Source organism: Podarcis melisellensis (assembly GCF_964234715.1).
Source record: "Podarcis melisellensis genome assembly, chromosome: 6".
In the NCBI taxonomy this organism is placed as follows: domain Eukaryota; kingdom Metazoa; phylum Chordata; class Lepidosauria; order Squamata; family Lacertidae; genus Podarcis; species Podarcis melisellensis.
In genome coordinates this window covers 23,352,782-23,374,196 of record NC_138538.1, presented here as the reverse complement: position 1 = coordinate 23,374,196, position 21,415 = coordinate 23,352,782, and the positions used below count along the sequence as shown (strand labels likewise).

Below are 21,415 nucleotides of genomic sequence, written 5' to 3'. Positions count from 1 at the left end.
AGTCTGACGTCACATGATGCAGAACACTTTGGGTGCGAATGAGGGCTGCTAGGGTGGTAGAGAGGCTGCCTGAGAATCATGTGCAGGCCACTCTGAGCTCTCGGAAGAGACTGGGAGAATGGGTGGTTGGGTGTGGAAATGCAATATGGCTATTGCCATTATTATTTATTGCAATAACACTGGTTCACGATGGTACAATGCAATTTGGCAAATGACGTTATTGGAAAAACTGACACAAAAATCAAAAGTAGCAAGAGGCCCAAAGAAACACAACAATTTTTATTCTGCCTGGTGTGACTTTATTGACTGCACAAATAATGAGGCATATGGTAGAACAGTACCCACACAGTAAGGCATGTGTGATGTAAATATTTCATTTCACCTCTCCCCCTCCCCCCTCCTACAAATTCAAATTGTTACTGATACAAAATATATTCAGAAATATCTTTTTGAGTGTTTATGGTTGTTTTAATTTTATGTAATTATTGTGTGCCATTTCCTCTAACGTAAACATATATATATATATATATATATATATATATATATATATATATGCAGGTTTTGGTGTCCTCGGGTGTCTTCCCGTGTAAAAGTTGGGGTGTCTAGGCGACGTTTCGACGAGGTCTCACTCGTCATCTTCAGGCTGGTGCTTTCGGCATCAGAAACCCCAAGGATAAAATCCAGTTGGAAAACCAAGGGGTCTATGAAATACCCTGCAAAGTCTGCCCAGCCACGTACATTGGACAAACAAACAGACGAATAAATGCACGTATCGCAGAACACAAGAATGCCGTCAAAAAAGAAGAAAAAACTTCCTCTCTTTTCCAACACATGAAAGAAACAGGACACGAAATTAATTTTGCAGATTCCAAATTGCTCTTTAACATGGAACATCACCACAAGAGAATAATCATGGAAGCCATCGAGATAGAGAAACACCCTCACAACATGAACAAGCGTGACGACACATCCCGCTTGCCAGACATCTGGAAATTAGCCCTCCCCACAAAAACTGACACCAGATCCAGAGGCACACAGAACGCCATCACCAATCAACCACACCAGACCCAAACCCAGACCCTCTCCACAGATAAATTACAGACACCATCCAGTAGCCAAACCATGGAGGCACCTCCGGATGCTGCACCCCCCTGCAATCCCTACACAGATCTGGCTGACACAAGCCACAAAACCACAGCTCGCCCCTATACACGAAGCCAAGCCAGAGCACAACTAAGTGCAGTACAGCCATCTTCTCAGAAAAACTCTTCACAAAGTTCAAGAGGTCAAGACACAAAGACTTTAGCAACTAATCCACACCTAATGACCCACCTAAGTGGTACTCAGGATATCACTCAAGAAATCACTCAGGATATCCCTCAAGTAATTAAGGAACAAAAGAAGAAAAGGCACACTAGCCTGGGAACTTCCTCTCTGCCCAGAACATTGGAGGCTATACACCACACCCCCTCAACAGTATTTATAGGAACTCAAACACTGAGATCCTGCTCTGTTCCAGTAACAAGAAGCCGAAAGCACCAGCCTGAAGATGACGAGTGAGACCTCGTCGAAACGTCGCCTAGACACCCCAACTTTTACACGGGAAGACACCCGAGGACACCAAAACCTGCATTCCTGTACCCGTGAAAATCTACGAAAGCATATATATATATATATATATATATATATATATATATCAATGCAACCATGTTAAACAGTTCAAAGAAAATGGAAATGAATAAAGTCTATGTTAGGGGGGAAAACACTGGTTTGAATTTAAATAGACCAGGTAAACTGGAAAAACACTCTGTGCTTGTCTGAGCTGTTTCATGTTGCATGTGGCTGCCAGCTTGCAGTGGTCCCAGGAGTGCATTAAGATATTCACTAACTAGCACAATTTCTGTTTCATCCTGCTGATATTGTAGAATGAGGACGATATGCCACTGGAGAAGTAAACAAAAAGAAAACAGCCTGTTTTCTGAGCACATAATGAAGGAGAGGGAGCCATAAAGTCAAAGAGCAAAATACACCATGTCTCTCCTTGCTCTTTCCTTCATTACTCTGATGGGAGTTGGGGATATTATCTGGCGCAGGGCATAATCCAAGCTCTGGGCTTGGGAACAGTGGCAGAACCACTGTTATGTCTGAAGCCCTGTTGCTCACCAGCCTGGGTGTGGAGCAGTAATTACACTGTGTCATGCTGGCACAGTAGAGAACAGCTATTCAGGTCTATCACTTAGGATCCAGTGGGTCACTGCCCTGGCCCAGCTCTACTCTCTCCTTGGCCCCAAACACCCCATTTCAGGGGTTTACACTGGTCTACCTGACTTGTGAAAAGTCATTTAGGGCCTCTTGAATATGTGATTTGTTGTCCACGTGAAGCTAATTTCTGTGCATCACTGATTCCCAGAGAGGTTGTTTATTTTCCTGCAAGTACACTTAGTGGGCAGCTGATGTGTGCCGGGGCCTCAAACTCTTACGCTCAGGGTGAACTAGACTTTCCTGCCCCACTTTGTACCTGGTGGTGTGCACAGATTGTTTTTGGGATGCACACAAGAAGAACTAAATGGCCGTAATGATGATATGGAAAGGGCACTGTTCTCTAGCAATGAACCTCTGCTATGTTGTTTGGGTTTGATTTGCATTTTCTCTTGTCATTTCTCTTTCTTTATAATTTTGTTTTTCCTTGCCCAGAGATCATTTTCATCTAGTAAAACTGACGTGCTTAAAGTTGTGGTCGTCCAGAAAGCCACACTCGCTTGGATGTTAGCATGTTTCAGTGATGCTTTGAGCAGAGATGGGTGAAATCTTGTGCTGCATGGTTAAGAGCTCTGAGCTGTGAGGTTCCTGGTTGAAATTCTGGCTTGGCCACAAACCCACCATTCCACATATTCCCCAAGAAGATCAGGGCAGCTTCCTCTGTGGTTTGCCATTTTCTCTTTGTAGCTACCTTGCTAAAAGGACCATGACCATTAGGTCCAGTCGTGACCGGCTCTGGGGTTGCGGTGCTCATCTCGCTTTACTGGCCAAGGGAGCCGGCGTACAGCTTCCGGGTCATGTGGCCAGCATAACTAAGCCACTTCTGATGAACCAGAGCAGCGCACAGAAACACTGTTTACCTTCCCACCGGAGCGGTACCTATTTATCTACTTACACTTTGAGGTGCTTTCGAACTGCTAGGTTGGCAGGAGCAGAGACCGAGCAACGGGAGCTCACCCCGTCGCGGGGATTCGAACCACCGACCTTCTGATCGGCAAGTCCTAGGCTTTGTGGTTTAACCCACAGCGCCACCCACATCCCAGCTACCTTGCTAGATGTAGGCTAAGCTGAGAAATAGCTCCTTCATGTTTGTGCAGGGATTTGAGCCTAGGCAATTCCAGTTCAAGCCTAACACAATCACCCATCCTTCGCTCTTCATCTGCAATTCAGGGATGATAATACTGACCCACCTTACAGAGCTATTTTAAGGATTTCTGAAGCAATAGATGTGACAAACGTTGAGCACCTTAGGATTGAACTGAATGCTTGGATAAGCTGGAAGAATCTGGCTTCTGAAAGTTTCCTTGTCTTCCTCCTTCTTTGTGTTTACAGGAACTTTGGGCTACTAACCTCCTCTTTGTCCAGGACTTCATGTTCAACTTTCTGAAGGACCCATTGAGGGAAATCGAAGAGCCTTATTTTTCCCTGGATGAGGTAAGACTCCCAAGAATCTACTGATGTGGGTGGCTGCAGTGGGGCTGGGGGAAAAGTGAAGTGAGAAGGTACATTGCACAAGCTCCTTTTACAGTTCCCCTAGGATGCTTTACAATTCCCTGTTCTCTGATAGGCTGCCTGCCGGCCACGTTGGAACCAATGAACACTTGGCCTCTCTCCCTCCTCTTGCCCTTGCCATTTCTCTGCTGTTCGGGGGGGGGGGAGGGGTCACTGGTACCTCAGTCCTGGCTGCCATGTCTCCCTGTGTTACTGCACATGTCTTCAGGAAGAAGCAGGCCAGGAGGTAGCTATCCTGACTGCTGCTCACTGTAGTGAGTTAACACTACAATGCAGCATAGTGCAACACTTTCTTGCCCCCCTCTTCATTCTATCTCTTGTTTTCTCCTTATCTATCTTCTGATATGCATCCTTCTCTCCTGCCAAACCTTCTTACCCACCACCCTCGGTCCCACATTTAGGCTTAAGAGGGATAAATCCCACTGATGTCCCACCCCATTTTGACAACCCAAATTTCTCTGCAAGGAGCAACGCCAAGTGGGGGAATGCTGTGGGCCAAGTTCAAAAACCTTTTGGGCCATATCTGGTCCCCAGTTAAGAGCTTCCCTATCCCTGCCTTATATGATCAATTTCCCGAGAGGTCTGGAGGGTGGCAACACGAGAACAGGTCTCCTCTGCAGTGGCTCTCCGTCTGTGGAATGCTCTCCCCAGGGAAGTTCACCTGGTGCCTTCATTATATAACTTTAGGCGCCAGGCAAAAATGTTCCTTTTTAACTAGGCCTTTGATTGACCTGATCAACATCCCATACCCTTTTAAAATGTGGCTCTTTTGGGGGGGGGGTATTATTGGGTTGTTGTTTTTATTTTAATTTTATATATTGTGATCTTTTTATGTGAACTGCCCTGAGACCTTCGGGTATAGGGCAGTATATAAATTCATTTAATGATGATGATGATGATACCTCAGTTTTCAAATGTGCCTCAAAAGTCGAACAGGAAACGCGGCTTCCGCTGAGTGCAAGACTTTGAAGCCTAGCTGTCAGCTATTGAGTTTCAGTTTTTGAACATTTCAGAAGTCAAACAGTCTTCCAGAATGGATTATGTTCAAAAACTGAGGTGCCACTTTAGTTTTGTTATGGTTTTAATTCTTGTTTTTTGCTGCTGCCCTTTGGATCCTATGGGATGAAATGGTGGCATATAAATGCTGTAAAGGAATAAACAAAATTTTAAAAGCTTATTTAAAAACTGCCCTTGTTTTAGTGTTTTATGTGGGTTTTCCCCTCCCTTGTTTTTTCCTCTCTGGGCAGTTCCTTACCTTCCTGTTTTCCAAAGAGAACAGTATATGGAACTCGGAGCTTGACGTTGTACGTCCTGAAGACATGAACAATCCCCTCTCCCACTACTGGATTTCTTCCTCGCATAACACGTAAGAAGATAAAGGATGTTCCCTGTTTTGTTCTACTTTTGAGAACCTGATTTGCATGATGAGTTTGGCCTGGTTCTCCCCCCACTTTCATACCTGTCTCCCATTTGTACCAGCAGGTCAGTATGTTAGTCAATAGCAGTTAAGGGATCTCAGGATGACACAAAAACTGAAATGAATCCATCTACTTAAGTGATTTCCATATTTTTGCTAAAAGAAGTCATTAGAGTGGGACATTTTTGGATTGATACTGTGGCACTGGGGATGAGTGAGATGTCTAATACCCTTATCCTGTAATCCCAGTCCAGGTTGCCTCTGCAACTGGAAATTTCCAGTAGTTGCTCAGGTTAGAGTAGGTTATACCTTGTGCAGCTAATGGCAGCTTCATGTGTGTGATCTGAGTTGGGGCCACACCCTCCAGCACTATGACTTCTGTACCGATTCCTCCCCTGCCCCTCAACAGCTACATTACATGCATTTTGTAATCTTTGTCATCTCAGAGCTTCCTGAACCTGTGTTGGAGATGCCTGAGCTATTGGCACTTGCATTGCTTGTTTGTGGAAAACTGGAGGGAGGAGGAACGAAGTGTAAAGCTGTCTCTGAAATCCTCTAGTTTGAATCCTTTGCATAGACCTCTGTAGCTTCACCAGCATTTTGGAAAGTCCATTGAATTCTTTTTGCTAAAAGAATTTTAGGAATTCTTTGCACTGGTGCTGTGGCACTGAAGCAGGTGAGGCAGCCCTCTTCACTGATTCTATTTTGTGCATTGCTGGGAGAAGGAAAATGTCAGCACATCAACCAACCCTTCTTTCCTGGGACACCATGAACCTAATGCCTATCCTGACGCAAACTGAGTTGTACAGTGTACAACCCCCCCACCAAACCCTGCTCTTAAATTCTCTGTTGCATTTGAGTCACTGATGTGTATGTGGTGTTGTTTTTAACATTGCTGTGTTCATAGGACCTTCACTGTTGGTCATGTAAGCAGTTTTCCTGCCTTCTTCTCATGGATAGGTACCTGACGGGAGACCAGTTCTCAAGTGAGTCTTCGCTGGAAGCTTATGCTCGATGCCTGCGCATGGGATGTCGCTGTATTGAGCGTGAGTGCTTGCCTCTTCCCCATTGATGCCTCCAAGGCTGTTTTCTTCAGCCAACTAGAAGTGACTTCGCCTTGGAGCAGGGTTTCAGCTCAGTGGTAGAGCACATGCTTTCGCGCACTGAGGTTTGCAGCTTCTGTCTCCCGTTGAGGAGAACTGGCATCAGGTGATGTGAAAGACCCCTACTTAGAGTCCTGGAGTGCTTCTGCCTGTCAGAGTAGCCAGCCCTGGGCTAGATGAACAAATAGTCTGATCTGCTATCAGAGCCATCTTTAGCATATGCGCCACTGAGGTGCAAAGATCTGCCCAGCACCCCAAAATTTAGTTTAGCCCCCAAATTAACTTTTATTATGCTTATGTCAGACAATTGCCGACAGTTAGCAAAAATAAACATTATTTTTTTTAATGATTTCTCTAAACAAATTTGAACTGTAAGTGATGAGATTAAAATGTGCCGTTGTGAATGATGCTGGTGCGGTGCGTCTTTGGTAAATGAGCGCACAAAGTTGAAAGTCCTTTAGTGAAACAATAGGTATACATTTCGGTAATACCTAGGTATATTAGTATTTTGTTTTTCTAGCTTGATCAAAATTATTTTTTATTTCATAACAGGTAGCTAGTTAAGAGCTTAGGCGGCTTTAGCGGTGGGCACCTGGTGCCCCCCAGAATTCGGTGCCCAGGTGCCCAGGTGCCCCGCACCCCTTGCACCCCTGGGTTGAGACGGCCCTGTCTGCTATAAGGCAGCTTCCTGTGTTCCACATGCCGCTACACAGGCCCAGCCCAACGTTCTCTGCATCAGGAACTTTTCAAGGAAGCCAGGACACTTAATTACAAGAGTTTCCTGTAGTTTGTGCTCTGGTGCCAATAGCATCACCAGTGTGCTGTATGCTACGTATATTCACAAAACTGCTTTGACCTGCCTTCCCTCCCACACATCACTTCCATGTCTGTTGACATCAAGAAGGAAAAGGAAATGATATTGTTCACTAGAATGTGTGTTCTGCCAGGTTGCTGGCTGCCAGAGTGCTCATGATGCATGCCTCTAGATCCCTTGCTCACTAGAGATTTCCTGCAGAGCTGTGCCTTGCCGCCTTATAATGATAATGCTCTTTGCTTGTATTTCTTGAGTTAGATGCCTTTTCTTAATTATTCCCCTTTTTAGTTGACTGCTGGGATGGCCCTGATGGAATGCCAGTGATTTATCATGGGCACACGTTAACTACCAAAATAAAGTTTTCCGATGTCCTAGCCACCATCAAGGAACATGCTTTTGTGACCTCTGAGTAAGTAAAGCGGGGATTGTGGCATTCTGTCCTCCAGGAATTTGCAGCTCACGTACTTGGATTCCAGGGGCCTCCAACATGCAAACCCTAAATTGCTTGTGGCAGCTTGTCTGGGTGCAGTACTAGAATTTATATATGTGAACCGCTTTCACAGTATTTCTGTCTGCAATGATGCATTGGCATTGTAGTCGGTAAAAACACCCCACCCTAAATATTGTCTTCCTTCTGTAACAAATATTAAAACTGGGCTATAAACAACTCACGATTCAGTGTGCATTCCGCTCATACTTTTATTTATTTCATAAAATGTATTTACCGCTTGATTCTATGAAACTTCAAAGTGCTTTACAAAAGAATAAAACAGGAGAATCAAGAAAAATCTACAACCCTACCTTAAAGCAGAAGTTTAAAATACTAAAACTGTTCAAAATTACCTCGACTTTCTAGGCATATGGAAAGGCTTGTTTAAGCAAGAATGTTTTTAGCTGATGTTGAATAAGCAGGGAGTTCCAAAGTCCAGGTGTTGCTGCACTAAATGATGTGCACCAGGTATTACAGATGTGCACCAGGTATTACATGCACCTGTAGGAGTGCCAGTTCCCTGATGGAAGCGTTTGAGTGGGCATATGGGGCAAGGTGATCTCGTTGTTTATCTCCTATCTGGCGGGTTACTTGATTGGATTGCCTGGGTAGCCTGGCCAGTCTTGTGTAATGATAAATACTTAGTTCCTGGGCCATGTCACAGGCTCACACCCTATTCATATCTTAAATGTGCCCTTAAGACAGGATATGTGAGGAAAGAGACAATGGAAGGTTTCCCACTTTGACCTTGCAGAGAAAAACATTTGCTCAGTTTAGGAATCAAAATGGTTCCAGGTAGGTCTTCCTGTGCTGATCTATGTATGTGCTTGGTTGGTACACTTACGAACATTACCATATATCTAAGACCATAAAATTCCTATCACATCTCATAGGTAAACTGGTCTCAAGTTGTTAAGGGATTTGTATACTAATAACAGCACCTTAAACTTTGTCTAGTTGGTTATCGACAACCAGTGGAGGTCTCTGAGCACAGGTGTTGTATATCAACAAAGCATCACTCTGGGACGAAAATTTTGTTTTTTTAATGGCACTAAGAAAAAAACTGGATTTTGGCATACCATGCTGATTAAAGCTGCATAATTAATTTCATTTTGCATAAATCAACATGCATTTTCTTTATAAAGTTACATAATGTGTCCCTTTTTAAATCTTTGGTAGGGTGTAGGACCTATGCAAGGCAGTGAAACTTCGTCTCCAGCTACTGGAAGTTTTAATCTGCAATTCACTTGACATGAAATGTGGATCCAGACATTTCAGCAGGCTCTGCTAGTGCCCTTTCAATGATATTTAAAAAAAAACAAAACTTAAAACTTTTAAAAACCTTAAGCTGAGATTTTCAAGAAGCTGAATAATCTGCCTGTTACATTCTGTGCTTTCTCTATGCTCCCACAGAGTCACTTGTATATACACAGCCTTGATCATACTGAGAGATGGGTGCCTGCTGAATTACCATAGAATAATAGTCTCTAGCAGCTAGACTATCCAGTCCACATTATTCTGGCCTAATGGCCATCACTTGCTGTTTTTGTTTGGCTTTCAGCTTCCCTGTTATTCTGTCCATCGAGGATCACTGCAGCATCGCCCAGCAGAGGAATATGGCTCAGAACTTTAAGAAGATCTTTGGAGACATGCTGCTAACCAAACCAGTAGATATCTCGGCTGATGGACTTCCATCTCCAAACCAGCTGAAGAGGAAGATTCTCATAAAGGCAAGTCTTTTCATTGCTGCTGAGATAACTACTAGAACTCAATATGGGGAGTGGGGCACATGGTTTCTTGGCATTACAGCTTCAAACACACTACTTTACTGCAAGTTGCCTAAGGCTAGTTGGCTTGTAAAATCTAACAACAGTTGATCTGCCTGGCCAGGGATACTGTGGACCACATCTTGCAAAAACAACAACAAAAAACAACCCTGTTTTTGCAAAAAACAACCACCCTGATTTTGTGACCCACTGAATTCCTATATATGTGCAAACCAATATAGCATCCTTGCTGTTTAAGTTATTGCAGTTTAACTGGATATGTAATGTATATCATTCTTTTTTCTGGTACTGGGGACTTATACAAATAATATAGAATCACAATTATTGCATTGTGAAGGCAAATAAATGGCCTAAGAAATGAGATGAAGATTAGATTTCTTTAGTGAGCTAGGGGAAAAAAATCTAATATTTATCTTGTGCCTTAGGGTGTTTATGAGAGCTCAGGGGAAAGCTCTCATTAGCTACTGAATGTGCCCTATAGGTCCACAGTTATAGATCCACAGAATTATCTCTCTTACTGCCAATGCTGGGAAGTTCGCTACTCTAATGACTTCACCTTAGCAATATTCTCAAAGTTGAACTTCAGGCAGGATTTAGCTAGGAAATCTTCAGGGTCATTACCTTAGTGTGCAAACTCTGTTGTGCCCCATAATTAGTTGTGGGTGCCTTAGAGATATCCAAAAGGCAGGTCTTGTTCTCTTGGGTTCATTTTTTAGAGAAGCTGAGCTGTATACCTCTCGTTGCAGCACAAGAAACTGGCTGAGGGCAGTGCTTATGAAGAAGTGCCAGCCACAGCTGTGTATTCAGAGAATGATATTAGCAACTCAATAAAGAATGGAATCCTCTACCTCGAAGACCCCATCAATCATGTGAGCTTCTTGTTACTGCTGCTTCTGACTCAACTGCTTCACTACTAAGTTGTCTAGACTTGGTTGGTCTGTATGATCAAAACAGCAATTAAGCTGTCTGAGAAAGGAGGCTGTAACCCCTCTTTTGGCCATAGATGTATTGTGATCCATTTAATGCACACAAAAACTTTCTCTTTTCACTTCTACTGACACTCTGGTTACACCTAGAGCTTTCACTTGCTACAGGCAGTGATTGCTGGCATCCTAGACCTGACCATAATGACACCTTAGAATGATTAAAACGAATGCATGGTGATGGAACAATGAACAAAAGCTCCGCATGTAAATACATTTGGGTACTGCCACATGCTATGTCTCCACCCTATAACGAATAAACAAGCCAACTGGGGCAGGGCTGCCAGGGGCCTTGTGGGGGGCAGCATATGGCTGAAAGTGGTGTCTTGGGTCTGGCCAACATGAACGTTTATTTAAATGATCACATGGGCCTTTGCTGGCCAGTGACTGTAAGAAGAGTATGTTGTTACACAAAGCAAAGCCAAATCCCTCTTTATAATATCTTCATAGGACTCCATTTTACAAATGGAAGCATTTGACCCTTAAAAAAAGAAGAGTTTAGGCAGGTGCTGCTTATCTTTTTTCTTATTCTTTGTATGGCACTTACAAAGCAGACAGGTCCTTGTCCAAAGGCTGTCTCAACATGTTGGTTGATGTTAGTCTCAGGATAAGCCCCCCCCCTCACTTCTGGTCTTGACGCAATCCTTTCCTAAACCCGATAGACTTGATGTCTTGAGGGTAATATTCTAGGATGAACATCTTTTCTACATGTGTGTTTGCAGGATTGGAACCCCCATTACTTTGTCCTGACGAGTAGCAAAATCTATTACTCTGGAGAGAGAAGCAGTGATTTGGGAAATGAGGATGAGGAAGAGCAAAAGGAGGTACGTGAAACAACTTGCCACAATTTTTCTTCTGAGCTGCTGAAGATCTTCAGGTTTCTCAGCCATTCAGGTCTGGAAGGAGTGACTCTTCCTACACCAGAAGGTGCTTTTATGGGTGAGAAGTATGGAGCAGTGGCAGCTAGAGGTGGGCACCACTGTGCACTTAGCATCCCACCAGCCATATTACTGTTCATACCTGGAGAGTTGAGGTGGTGTGAAGGTCAGTGTGGTGCAGGTATAGGAGCATTCATTGAACAGATCTACCTGCTGTCTCATCATCCTACTTTCTAGGTGTCAGCTGTCTCAGCAGTATATACTACCACTGTACCTTGAGCAACATAGATATATATTCATTAAATACAGTCATGAATTCTTTTAAAAAACACCTATGAACATTATGGGCATTTGCAGTATTTGTTTTGTGATAAAGGACGCAAGATGCCCTATTGGTGTGAAACTTAAAGAACAAACCAAATAAGACTGAAAGTGGGTTTCCCTTATTATACCATCTTCATTCAAATACCCTCGATCCAGTGATTGATGATAGTGTGCTATGGTGATTCACTTTTGGAAGGGCTAAAAGCAAGTCAGACCAATCATGTCTTCTTTCCCCTCTGTTAATTAGTAGTGGCCCACTTTAACACTGAACTCCTCATCATATTAGAAAAGCCCATCTTAATGCAGTGGAAAAAATGGTGAACAGGAAGGCCACTATAAAAAAGAAGGAAAAACAGCAAATTAAATCCCAAAATAAACATGCATTGACTTCCCACCAAAAATAAACATAAACAAAGGGCCCCATTGAATATCCCATGTGAAGCTGTGATTATATGGCACCCTGCAGCTGCCTGCACATTGACATGAGTGCACTGTTTTCGCAAATAATTGGTTATAGGCTGTTGTTAGATGTAGAGGTTGCATGCCCCAACCCCTTGGTCTCTCTCGAGTTTGCTTGTCCATTTATGCTGTATGCCATTTATGCTATAATAGCACACTGAGGAGTATTTCTGAAGCTCCTGAGAACACTGGTCTCCTGCTGCACTGAATCTAGATTCCTGAAATCTGGAAGGAGATTTACTGGGAAGAGGAAGTTGAATTCCAAGACAATGTAATATGGCTCTGCCTTCATGCAGAGCTGGTCCTGTCCACAGGAAACTAAGCTGTTGAGCCTTCTTTGGTTTCAATACTAGGTGAGCAACAGCACTGAACTCCACTCCACTGAAAAGTGGTTTCATGGCAAGCTGGGAGCTGGGCGTGATGGGCGCCACATAGCAGAAAGGCTGTTGACCGAGTACTGCATAGAGACGGGAGCCCCTGACGGTTCTTTCTTGGTGCGAGAGAGTGAGACCTTTGTTGGCGATTACACCCTTTCTTTCTGGTAAGAAAATCTTGGGCATGGTATCAACCCTTCAGGTATCTCTGTAACTAGGTGTGTAACTGAAAGACACAGGTTAATGGATATGAGGCATTGCACAATCTCTCTCTCTCTCCCTCTAGCCAGAAGATTCATGGAATTTGCCTGTTAGGCAAATACTTGGATGATACATAATTCATTCAATTTATGTAGGAATTGGGAAAAGATGGCTAATGGCAGATTGAGAAGCAGTGTGTGTGTGTGTACTAATATTTAACTTACCTTTGCTGTTGCATTCTATGCAGTGTTTACATTATTTGACCTCACATCTGTGAGAACAATGGTAACTTGGGATTGAGATGCGTTGCTGTGAGAAGGGATGTGAACCTGTCTTTCACATCCAAAGCCAGCATGCCGAGTCCATTGCATTTTTGAAGTTTGTCACTAGATTGAACAGGAAGCTTTGCTGTGCGAAGGAACCCTGCTGTTTAATTACTGGAATATTTGCATACCGCATCTTGGATTTCTAAGGCTTTAGCAGTAGTTGCAAAGGTGTTTTGAGGTTTTAACATTGAGGGGTAGAAACTAATTCCGGTAAATGCACACACATTAATGCCAACATTTTAACAGCACAATTCTAACCATATATATTCAATGGGGCTTACTCCAAGATAAGTAGAATTAGGACTGAAGTTTAGGTCAGGCTTTTTGAAGTCCACACACTACTGGATACCTGGTCTTAGCTTTTCGTGTAATTTGAAATTTCCCCAAGCAGCCTTTGCTTCATCTTTTTCATCAACTGAGTGCTGCTGTTTCTCCCCTTTCTTGCTTACTACCTGTTTTAAGGCACAACCATGCAAAGAGCTGGTTGGATACTCTCAAGGTCTACCAACCTATCTATTCCACCCTACTGAATAAGCAACTTTCACTCTTCGCATGACACTCATGTTTTCAGGCAGTGTGACGGCTATTGTTTGGGGGGAAATGTAACTAAAATAATATTTATTTTAAAAAACAAATTTTAGGCTGTCATTCTAAGTGCATTTACTAAGGACTAGGCTACACTGAGTAGACCGGGGCTTATTTTGTGTAAACACACATGGGATTTGACTGCTGACCTTTGTTTTTCTTGCATGCAGGCGCAACGGGAAAGTGCAACACTGCCGGATCCATTCCCGGCAGGATGCTGGCAGCCCCAAATTCTTCCTCACCGATAACCTGGTGTTCAACAGTCTTTATGACCTCATCACTCATTATCAGCAGGTGCCGCTCAGATGCAATGAATTTGAGATGAGGCTGACTGAACCTGTGCCACAGACCAACGCTCATGAGAGCAAGGAGTAAGCGGACGCGTTTTTGGCCTTTTGCTTATGTCAGAATTCCAATAAAGTTGTTGCCTATGAAGCGTTCGGGCTGAGATCACTGAAGAATATTGTAGCCTGAATTTAGCACCTTGAGTAATGATTTTGGATATAGCTCATACTAAATTGGAGTGGTTTTATTTTGGTTAGTTCTATTGCCCTACTGCAGGGTTGGGGACCTGTGGCCCTATAGATGTCCCTTGACATCATTTCCCATCATCTCTGACCATTGGTGTGATGGCTGGAGCTGATGGGAGTTATAGTCCCGAAATATCTGAAAAGCCACCGCTTCCCCATCCTTGCCCTACTAACCTACTTTGCTTCAGAAGAGGAACTACAATATTGTTGTTGTTTAGTCGTTTAGTCGTGTCTGACTCTTCGTGACCCCATCGACCAGAGCACGCCAGGCACTCCTGTCTTCCACATAGTTTTATGCTATTTAACCTGCTATCTCTCTCTTCTTTTTAGCTGTTATTCCTTATTATGTGCTTATCTTCTATTGAATTTTCATCCTGTTATGTGGGCCCTTGGAACATTTCAGTGGAAAGGCAGGACAGACACACAACTGGTGCTTTCAGGCCATTCTCCACAACTTGGTTAACATAAAAGACAAATTGCCCAGAAGTCTCCAAAGAGTCTAATCTGAATGGTATTCTAGAATGCTCAAACCATTCTCTTACATTTAACTCATCTGCACTGTTTATGTAAAGCTGCAAAGCTTTTTTCTCTGCTGCCACACATTTAATTTTAATAAAAAATCTACCTCTGAACTATTATGGATCCCCAGTTTAGAGATGCAGAGAAATGAAATGGAGCTGAACAGAGTTCAGGAGGAAGCCAAAGGACCACATTTTCCTTTTGTTCCAGTTTGCTTTAAGAACTGGGAGAATTAACATTCTTGAGATTTTTGCCTGCAATATCCCATTGTGCCACAAAATCCCTAAGCATAAAACCTGCCTACATCCATTTGGAGCTTAACCATGGTTATCCTGACTGGTGTGTGCAGATCAGCTTGGAGCCTTAGTTAGCATTCACCATGGTTGGGATGTGTGCAGAGGTCACCTTTAAGCATGGCTTTGCCACAGGGAAGGATTGGATTTGTATGTAAGAGAAGGACCCACAGACCATATGTGGTCTGTTTCTGACCTCTTAACAGTGGAAACATTGCTTCTGCACTGGCCCCTAGTGAAAACAAAGACTTGGCTTGTGATGCTGCATTAGCTGGTTTCCTGCTTCCGCAACGAAACCACAATGGCTCTAAATCTCCAAAGGAAACAATACAGCCAAGTGGTATTCTTCTGTGAAACAGAATTCATCCTGGGGTCCAGACATTATCAGGTACTGCTGTGCTACATTCGCTTACATTGCAATATTTTCACACACCCCCCCCAGATGGTATCACGCTAATCTCACCCGGCCTCTGGCAGAGCGCATGCTGATGCGGGTGCCACGGGATGGGGCCTTTCTGGTGCGCAAGAGGAGCGAGCCAAACTCCTACGCAATCTCCTTTCGGTGAGTAGTTTGTCTCCCAGGTACCATGGACTGCCTTTAATAATAATAATAATAATAATAATAATTTATTATTTATACCCCACCCATCTGGCTGGGCTTCCCCAGCCACTCTGGGTGGCTCCCAACAAAATATTAAAATACAGTAATCCATCAAACATTAAAAGCTTCCCTAAACAGGGATGCCTTCAGATGTCTTCTAAAAGTCTGGTAGTTCTTGTTCTCTTTGACATCTGGTGGGAGGGCGTTCCACAGGACGGGCACCACTACCGAGAAGGCCCTCTGCCTGGTTCCCTGTAACTTAGCTTCTCGCAGTGAGGGAACCACCAGAAGGCCCTCGGCGCTGGACCTCTGTCTGGGCAGAACGATGGAGGTAGAGACGCTCCTTCAGGTATACAGGACCGAGGCAGTTTAGGGCTTTAAAGGTCAGCACCAACACTTTGAATTGTGCTCGGAAATGTACTGGGAGCCAATGTAGGTCTTTCAAGACTGGTGTTATATGGTCTCGGCAGCCGCTCCCAGTCACCAGTCTAGCTGCCGCATTCTGGTTTAGTTGTAGTTTCCGGGTCACCTTCAAAGGAAGCCTTATATATGTGTTGTCGTGGCTGTGAAATGTAGGGAAGGAATGTAAATCCCCCCCCCCAAATCATCATGCAAAAAACACCCACTTCAGCCATTGTTAAGTGGTTATTTGGGAAATGACTGATCACTTGTTCTGCTGCTGTTTTGTTCCCCAGGGCAGAAGGGAAGATAAAGCACTGCCGAGTCCAGCAGGATGGCCAGACCGTCATTTTGGGTAACTCGGAATTCGAGAGCCTGGTGGATTTAATCAGCTACTACGAGAAGCACCCGCTGTATCGCAAGATGAAGCTGAGGTATCCGATTAATGAGGAAATGTTGGAGAAGATCGGGACGGCGGTGAGTATGGTGTTAGGAATGGAATCCAGTGCGTTCTTCCTGGGACTGTGGTCGCAACTGCTCTTGTTTTTCTAGAATATGGCTCTATGGGATGGGGAATCTCCAAATACCAGTCTTTGCTTGCCAGGGGATCTAATTTAGCCTGCAAAGTCATTCTTCAAAATCACTCTCACTTGTCCATCACCTGATATCACTGGGTTATGTCAGCTGATGGGCAGGGTTTTTCTTTCAATCCTACTGGGTGTTGCTTTTACAGCATCTTCCGAGCCCCACCCCTCTGTCAAAGTTTGCTTGCAGTGTGGCGGTGAGACCTGACCTGACCAAAAAGGTTCCCTATCCCTTCTCTAAGGAAATGGAATAGTTGGATCTCTGGTACTGCCTAGTTAGAAGACTGACAAATGTAGGTTGACCAGCCTATTGGTATCCACAATATCATCTCTTCAGTGAGATGTCCACTTCTTGAGCAAGGATGGAGAACCTCTGTCCCATGGGTCACACTTAGCCCTCTAGTGGTGTGAATTTGACCTGTGAGGCCATTTCCCCCAAACCACACCCAGTAACACCACACTGAAAGTCATATGAGATGTCAGGTGCAGGACAAGTATTGGCATGGCTTCAAAGGAACAACTGAGAGCTTAAGGCATGCTGTTACCACCCAGCTGATGGAAGGAGGAAGTAGTTTTCCTTTTGCAAACAGCCCTGCACTGCTCCTTGGACCTTTGGCTTTTGGGTGTTTAAAGAGCAGTGTGAGGCTGCTTGCAAAAGGGCTTTCTAACAGCCCTGTTCTTTGAAATTATGAAAACTGGAGTTTCAAAGTGCAGTGCTAGGCTGTTAAAAAGCCTTTTGTAAACAACCCCACGCTGATCTTAAATCTCTAGTTTTTGGAGGTTCAAGGAGCAGCACATCGCTGTTTGAAAGCCCTTTTGCAAACAGCTCTGTGCTGCGCTTTGAAATCCCAACAACTGGGGCTTCAAAGTACAGTGGTACCTCAGGTTAAGTACTTAATTCGTTCCGGAGGTCCGCACTTAACCTGAAACTGTTCTTAACCTGAAGCACCACTTTAGCTAATGGTTCTTAACCTGAAGCACTATTTCTGGGTTAGTGGAGTCTGTAACCTGAAGCGTATGTAACCCGAGATACCGCTGTACAGCTTTGCCTGATGTCACTGTAACACCTGGTGATTGACAGATAAACAGCCCCACCTGCCTACCAAATTTGTCCCACCAAGGGTTGGGGAGATAAGAATCTAGTAAGTTGGCTAGAAAAAGTTGCTCACCCTACTCTATAGCGTGGGGGGGGGGGGTGGACGGGACGACAGCCTGTTTCCAAGCTGTGGAATCGCCTTATATGTGAGTGGCTTTAGCCACCTCTTCTAACTCCTGTGATCCATGCCTGAACATAAAGATAGACTCATCCTCTTTCCTTTGCTCACCAGGAACCAGATTACGGTTCACTCTATGAAGGTCAGAATCCAGGATTTTATGTGGAGGCCAATCCTATGCCAACCTTCAAGGTATTTTCCTTGTACCTCGAGATATGACTGGGATGAGATCAGTTGATAAATTGCTTGTGTGGCCAATATGTTTTCACTACCAGGGCAAGTAGCAGCTTTTGAGGAGGTGGCTTCCATTGGGGAAATTATGCAGAGGGGAAGGGTTAACATTGCCCTCCAGCACCATGGTGGTCCCTGAGGATCAGTCCTTGCCTTGGCTGCATTTGCATATCTCCATCATAAATCATAATCTTTAGTCTGGAGAATGCTCTTAACAAACCATTAGCACATTGGGACCTTGATGTAAATGCCTACCCTCCCTGCAAACATTAGTACACTAAATTTTAAACCCCAGGCACTAGCGTATTCATGAAGTTATTTGCATATAGAAACTTCTGACTTTCACATACAATTGGAAAGAGAACTGAACTCTAGTAATGGGAGTCTGAAAGGTAGGCAAATTCCTGGCCAACCATTAGTTTTTCCTATTGATTGCGCTGTATATTTCCCCCCACGGTGGTCTTGCACGTCACAAAGACTTAGAGGCAGGTATTGATACCTGATTGTAAGTGGATTCCTGCAGAATTGCTTGGTAATGAGTGGTATGTGACTTCTGCCGGGATCACCTAACCTCATTATTTTGTATGTGTTTCAGTGTGCTGTCAAAGCCTTGTTTGACTATAAGGCTCAACGGGAGGACGAGCTCACCTTCACCAAAAATGCCATCATCCAGAATGTGGAAAAGCAAGAAGGAGGCTGGTGAGTTTCCTTTAATCGCCAGATGATCGGTCCTTTTAAAATGATCTCCCAGAGATCACATCTCCAAGTAGCAACAGGGTGTTTGCTGACTTTCCCATTCCTGGTAATGCCTTTTGAAAAGAACTCCCCCCTTTTATATGTTTTAAACAAGCAAAATGCGAAGCTGAACACCCGCCTCACTTTTAGAGCCAAACGATTTGGTTCCCAGACTGTGGGAACCTAGGTTGCTCCTGAACAGCTGAAAAGCAGCTAGAGTTGGTAGAGTTGATTTGAAAGGGAGACTTAACACTTCCCCCATCCACCACTTTCCCCTTACAACTCCTTCCGACAACTTCTCCACCCCTCTCTTTTCCATCTTGTATTATAAACTCGCCATGCTGCTTTGCAGCTGTTTGGGAATGACTAGGACAGGCATCCCCAGACTCGGCCCTCCAGCTGTTTTGGGACTACAGTTCCCATCATCCCTGACCACTGGTCCTGTTAGCTAGGGATGGTGGGAGTTGTAGTCCCAAAACAGCTGGAGGGCCGAGTTTGGGGATGCCTGGACTAGGGTTTCCAGATACAGGGTCTGCTACTGAACTTCAGCATCAGCCCTTAGTCAAGATCACTTCGGCACAGGGATGTGTTTCTGCTAGTGGTACAATGGGGCATGAATTTGGTAACTTATTTCCATTCCTTGGAATCAAGGCAAAATTAACAAGAGAGTATCCTCGTTTGCCCTCCTGCGCACTCCACTACTGGCAGGTCTATAGCTTAGTGCACAGCTAGCTAGCTCTGTTGGTCTGCTTAATGCCACACATTTACGTTCTAATCAATGCATTTTGATCACCTTGGTACAATATAACACTAGTTTTGCATCAAACGTGTATGACTTTGAACATGCATCTTTTCATTTCTTCCAGGTGGAGAGGAGACTGTGGTGGTAAGAAGCAGCTGTGGTTTCCATCTAACTACGTAGAAGAAATAGCTAGTCCAACAGGCTTGGAGCCTGAGAGGGAGGTGAGCATTCAGTTTGGAGAAAGATGGAAAGAGAGCTGCAAAGTCTTTTCAGCTTCAGATTCCGGGGAAAGCTCGGCTTGAGATTTGGTCTCGAAATAAGGCCTTCTAAATACCCAAAAGGCCACCTTCTTCCATGTGAGCCTGCCTGCTCAATAAGATCTTCCAGATGGGCTGTCCTATGCATCGCACAAACACCTAGTTTACATTCAGCTGGGATGTGGGAGAGGACCTTTGCTGTTCTTGTGGCAAGTTCTCTGGGTCTCTCTGCCCAGTGAGACTTAGAATCACAGCGTTGGAAGGGATCCCCAAGGTCATCTAGTCCAGTCTCCCACAATGCAGGAATCTCAACTAAAGATGGCCATCCAACCTCTTCTTACAAAACTCCATGAAAGGAGAGTCCATTGCAGACAGCCTTCTGTTGCTGCCTGAATACATTTGCTTTCTGGCAGACATTTTGTAGGCATCAAATCTCCCTGGTATATTAGTTTCAATTTGGCCTTCTGCAATCTAGTTGTTCTTCATGTGTTTTAGACTACAACTCCCGTAAGTCTCAGCCAGTGTGATCAATAGTCAGGTTATGTTGAGAGTTGTAGTCCAAAATTTAATTCATTCATTTTAAAGTGCTTTATTTGAGGGGTTTTTGTTTGTTTTACAATCGGTATATAAATGTTACGAAATAAAATAAGTCTTGTTATCTGCCACAATGATGAAAACAATAACTAATAATACATGGTTGCAAGCTTCTGCAGTTCAAAGATGTGTGTGGATAAGAGAAAGATTGTGTTAGTTCTCCTTCCTGGTTCTGTTCACAGTTAACACCTCTATGCCAGGACTGTGTGATGAAATCACACAGGCAGGTATCTCAGAAGAAAGCTCTGCTGTAATAAAATTCTTTCCCTTAAAATGTGGCAAATCTAAATATTATCCAGAATTAATTTTATTACTCTAGCATTTATTCAGTGTCAGATGGTCCTTTCCCAGAGGACTGAGTAGCTCCAATTTGCTATCCACAAATCATATTGGATGGTGGAGGCTGCCAAGCAGGGAGTAGTCAGCTGGCAATGGAGGGGGAGGCCAAGGGAAGGATTGGCATTTTAAATATTTTTAGAATACTTTGCTATTTTAAAACAGAATGCATTTATGTGGGTGATTGCCTCCCCTGAGGTTCTCATGATAGGGTAGACTCTAAAATGTGAAGAAATGTAGTAATATGCTATGAACTTGCTTCCAGCAACAGATAGATGAGAACAGTCCATTGGGAGACCTACTTGGAGGAGTTCTGGACGTACCAGCCTGTCAGATTGGTAAGTGGATGCTTTGTGTGGTGGGCGGGAGAGGCAAGAAGCGATAACCGATGCTGATTTTCGGCTGCAACTATTTCCTTAGAACCCACCCTTCCTTGCTAATCTGCAGGTTTTCTGTTCCCAAGGCTTTGCTCCAGGATAAAGGCCTTGTGTGGCTAAGTGCTCAGCTGTGCAGGACCAGTTCTCTGGGTTGCTATTTAGCAAGGGCTGTGCATGCGAGAATGTTTTGCCTCATTTCAAGCCCCCTTCAAATGCATGGGTCTTGCCTGCCTGCGGGAAGATGGTCATGCAAAAATGGAGTTCTGGAGTTTGTGGGTCTGACTATTGGGCAAGATCTGTGCACCAGTGATTTACACATAAGATTCTTACAGGAATATAGAAGAGTGGATAGACTGCTCATCTACAGTGCCTGGTTCTGAAGATCAAACCTGGAACAGGATTGTCTGGTGCAAAGTGACACACCTCATTGTCCATTCTGCTGAACCCCAATTCTCAAACATACTGATTGTTGATTTGGTGTTTAAACCTGC

At 44.0% G+C, this 21,415-nt stretch overlaps 1 protein-coding gene across 2 annotated transcripts in view; it reads left to right on the top strand.

Moving 5' to 3' along the window:
• The window catches only part of PLCG1 (phospholipase C gamma 1), a 97,966-nt gene that overhangs the window by 56,241 nt on the left and 20,310 nt on the right, over positions 1-21,415 (top strand). For both annotated transcript variants that reach the window (XM_081916651.1, XM_081916650.1), the window contains exons 9-23: positions 3,592-3,693; positions 5,019-5,137; positions 6,149-6,234; positions 7,394-7,514; positions 9,157-9,325; positions 10,129-10,251; positions 11,088-11,189; positions 12,380-12,567; positions 13,683-13,883; positions 15,297-15,416; positions 16,151-16,331; positions 17,767-17,844; positions 18,479-18,582; positions 19,485-19,581; positions 20,813-20,885. In XM_081916651.1, the coding sequence (XP_081772777.1) occupies positions 3,592-3,693; positions 5,019-5,137; positions 6,149-6,234; positions 7,394-7,514; positions 9,157-9,325; positions 10,129-10,251; positions 11,088-11,189; positions 12,380-12,567; positions 13,683-13,883; positions 15,297-15,416; positions 16,151-16,331; positions 17,767-17,844; positions 18,479-18,582; positions 19,485-19,581; positions 20,813-20,885 (1,864 nt within the window). The remainder of the gene's footprint in view (positions 1-3,591; positions 3,694-5,018; positions 5,138-6,148; positions 6,235-7,393; positions 7,515-9,156; positions 9,326-10,128; positions 10,252-11,087; positions 11,190-12,379; positions 12,568-13,682; positions 13,884-15,296; positions 15,417-16,150; positions 16,332-17,766; positions 17,845-18,478; positions 18,583-19,484; positions 19,582-20,812; positions 20,886-21,415) is intronic.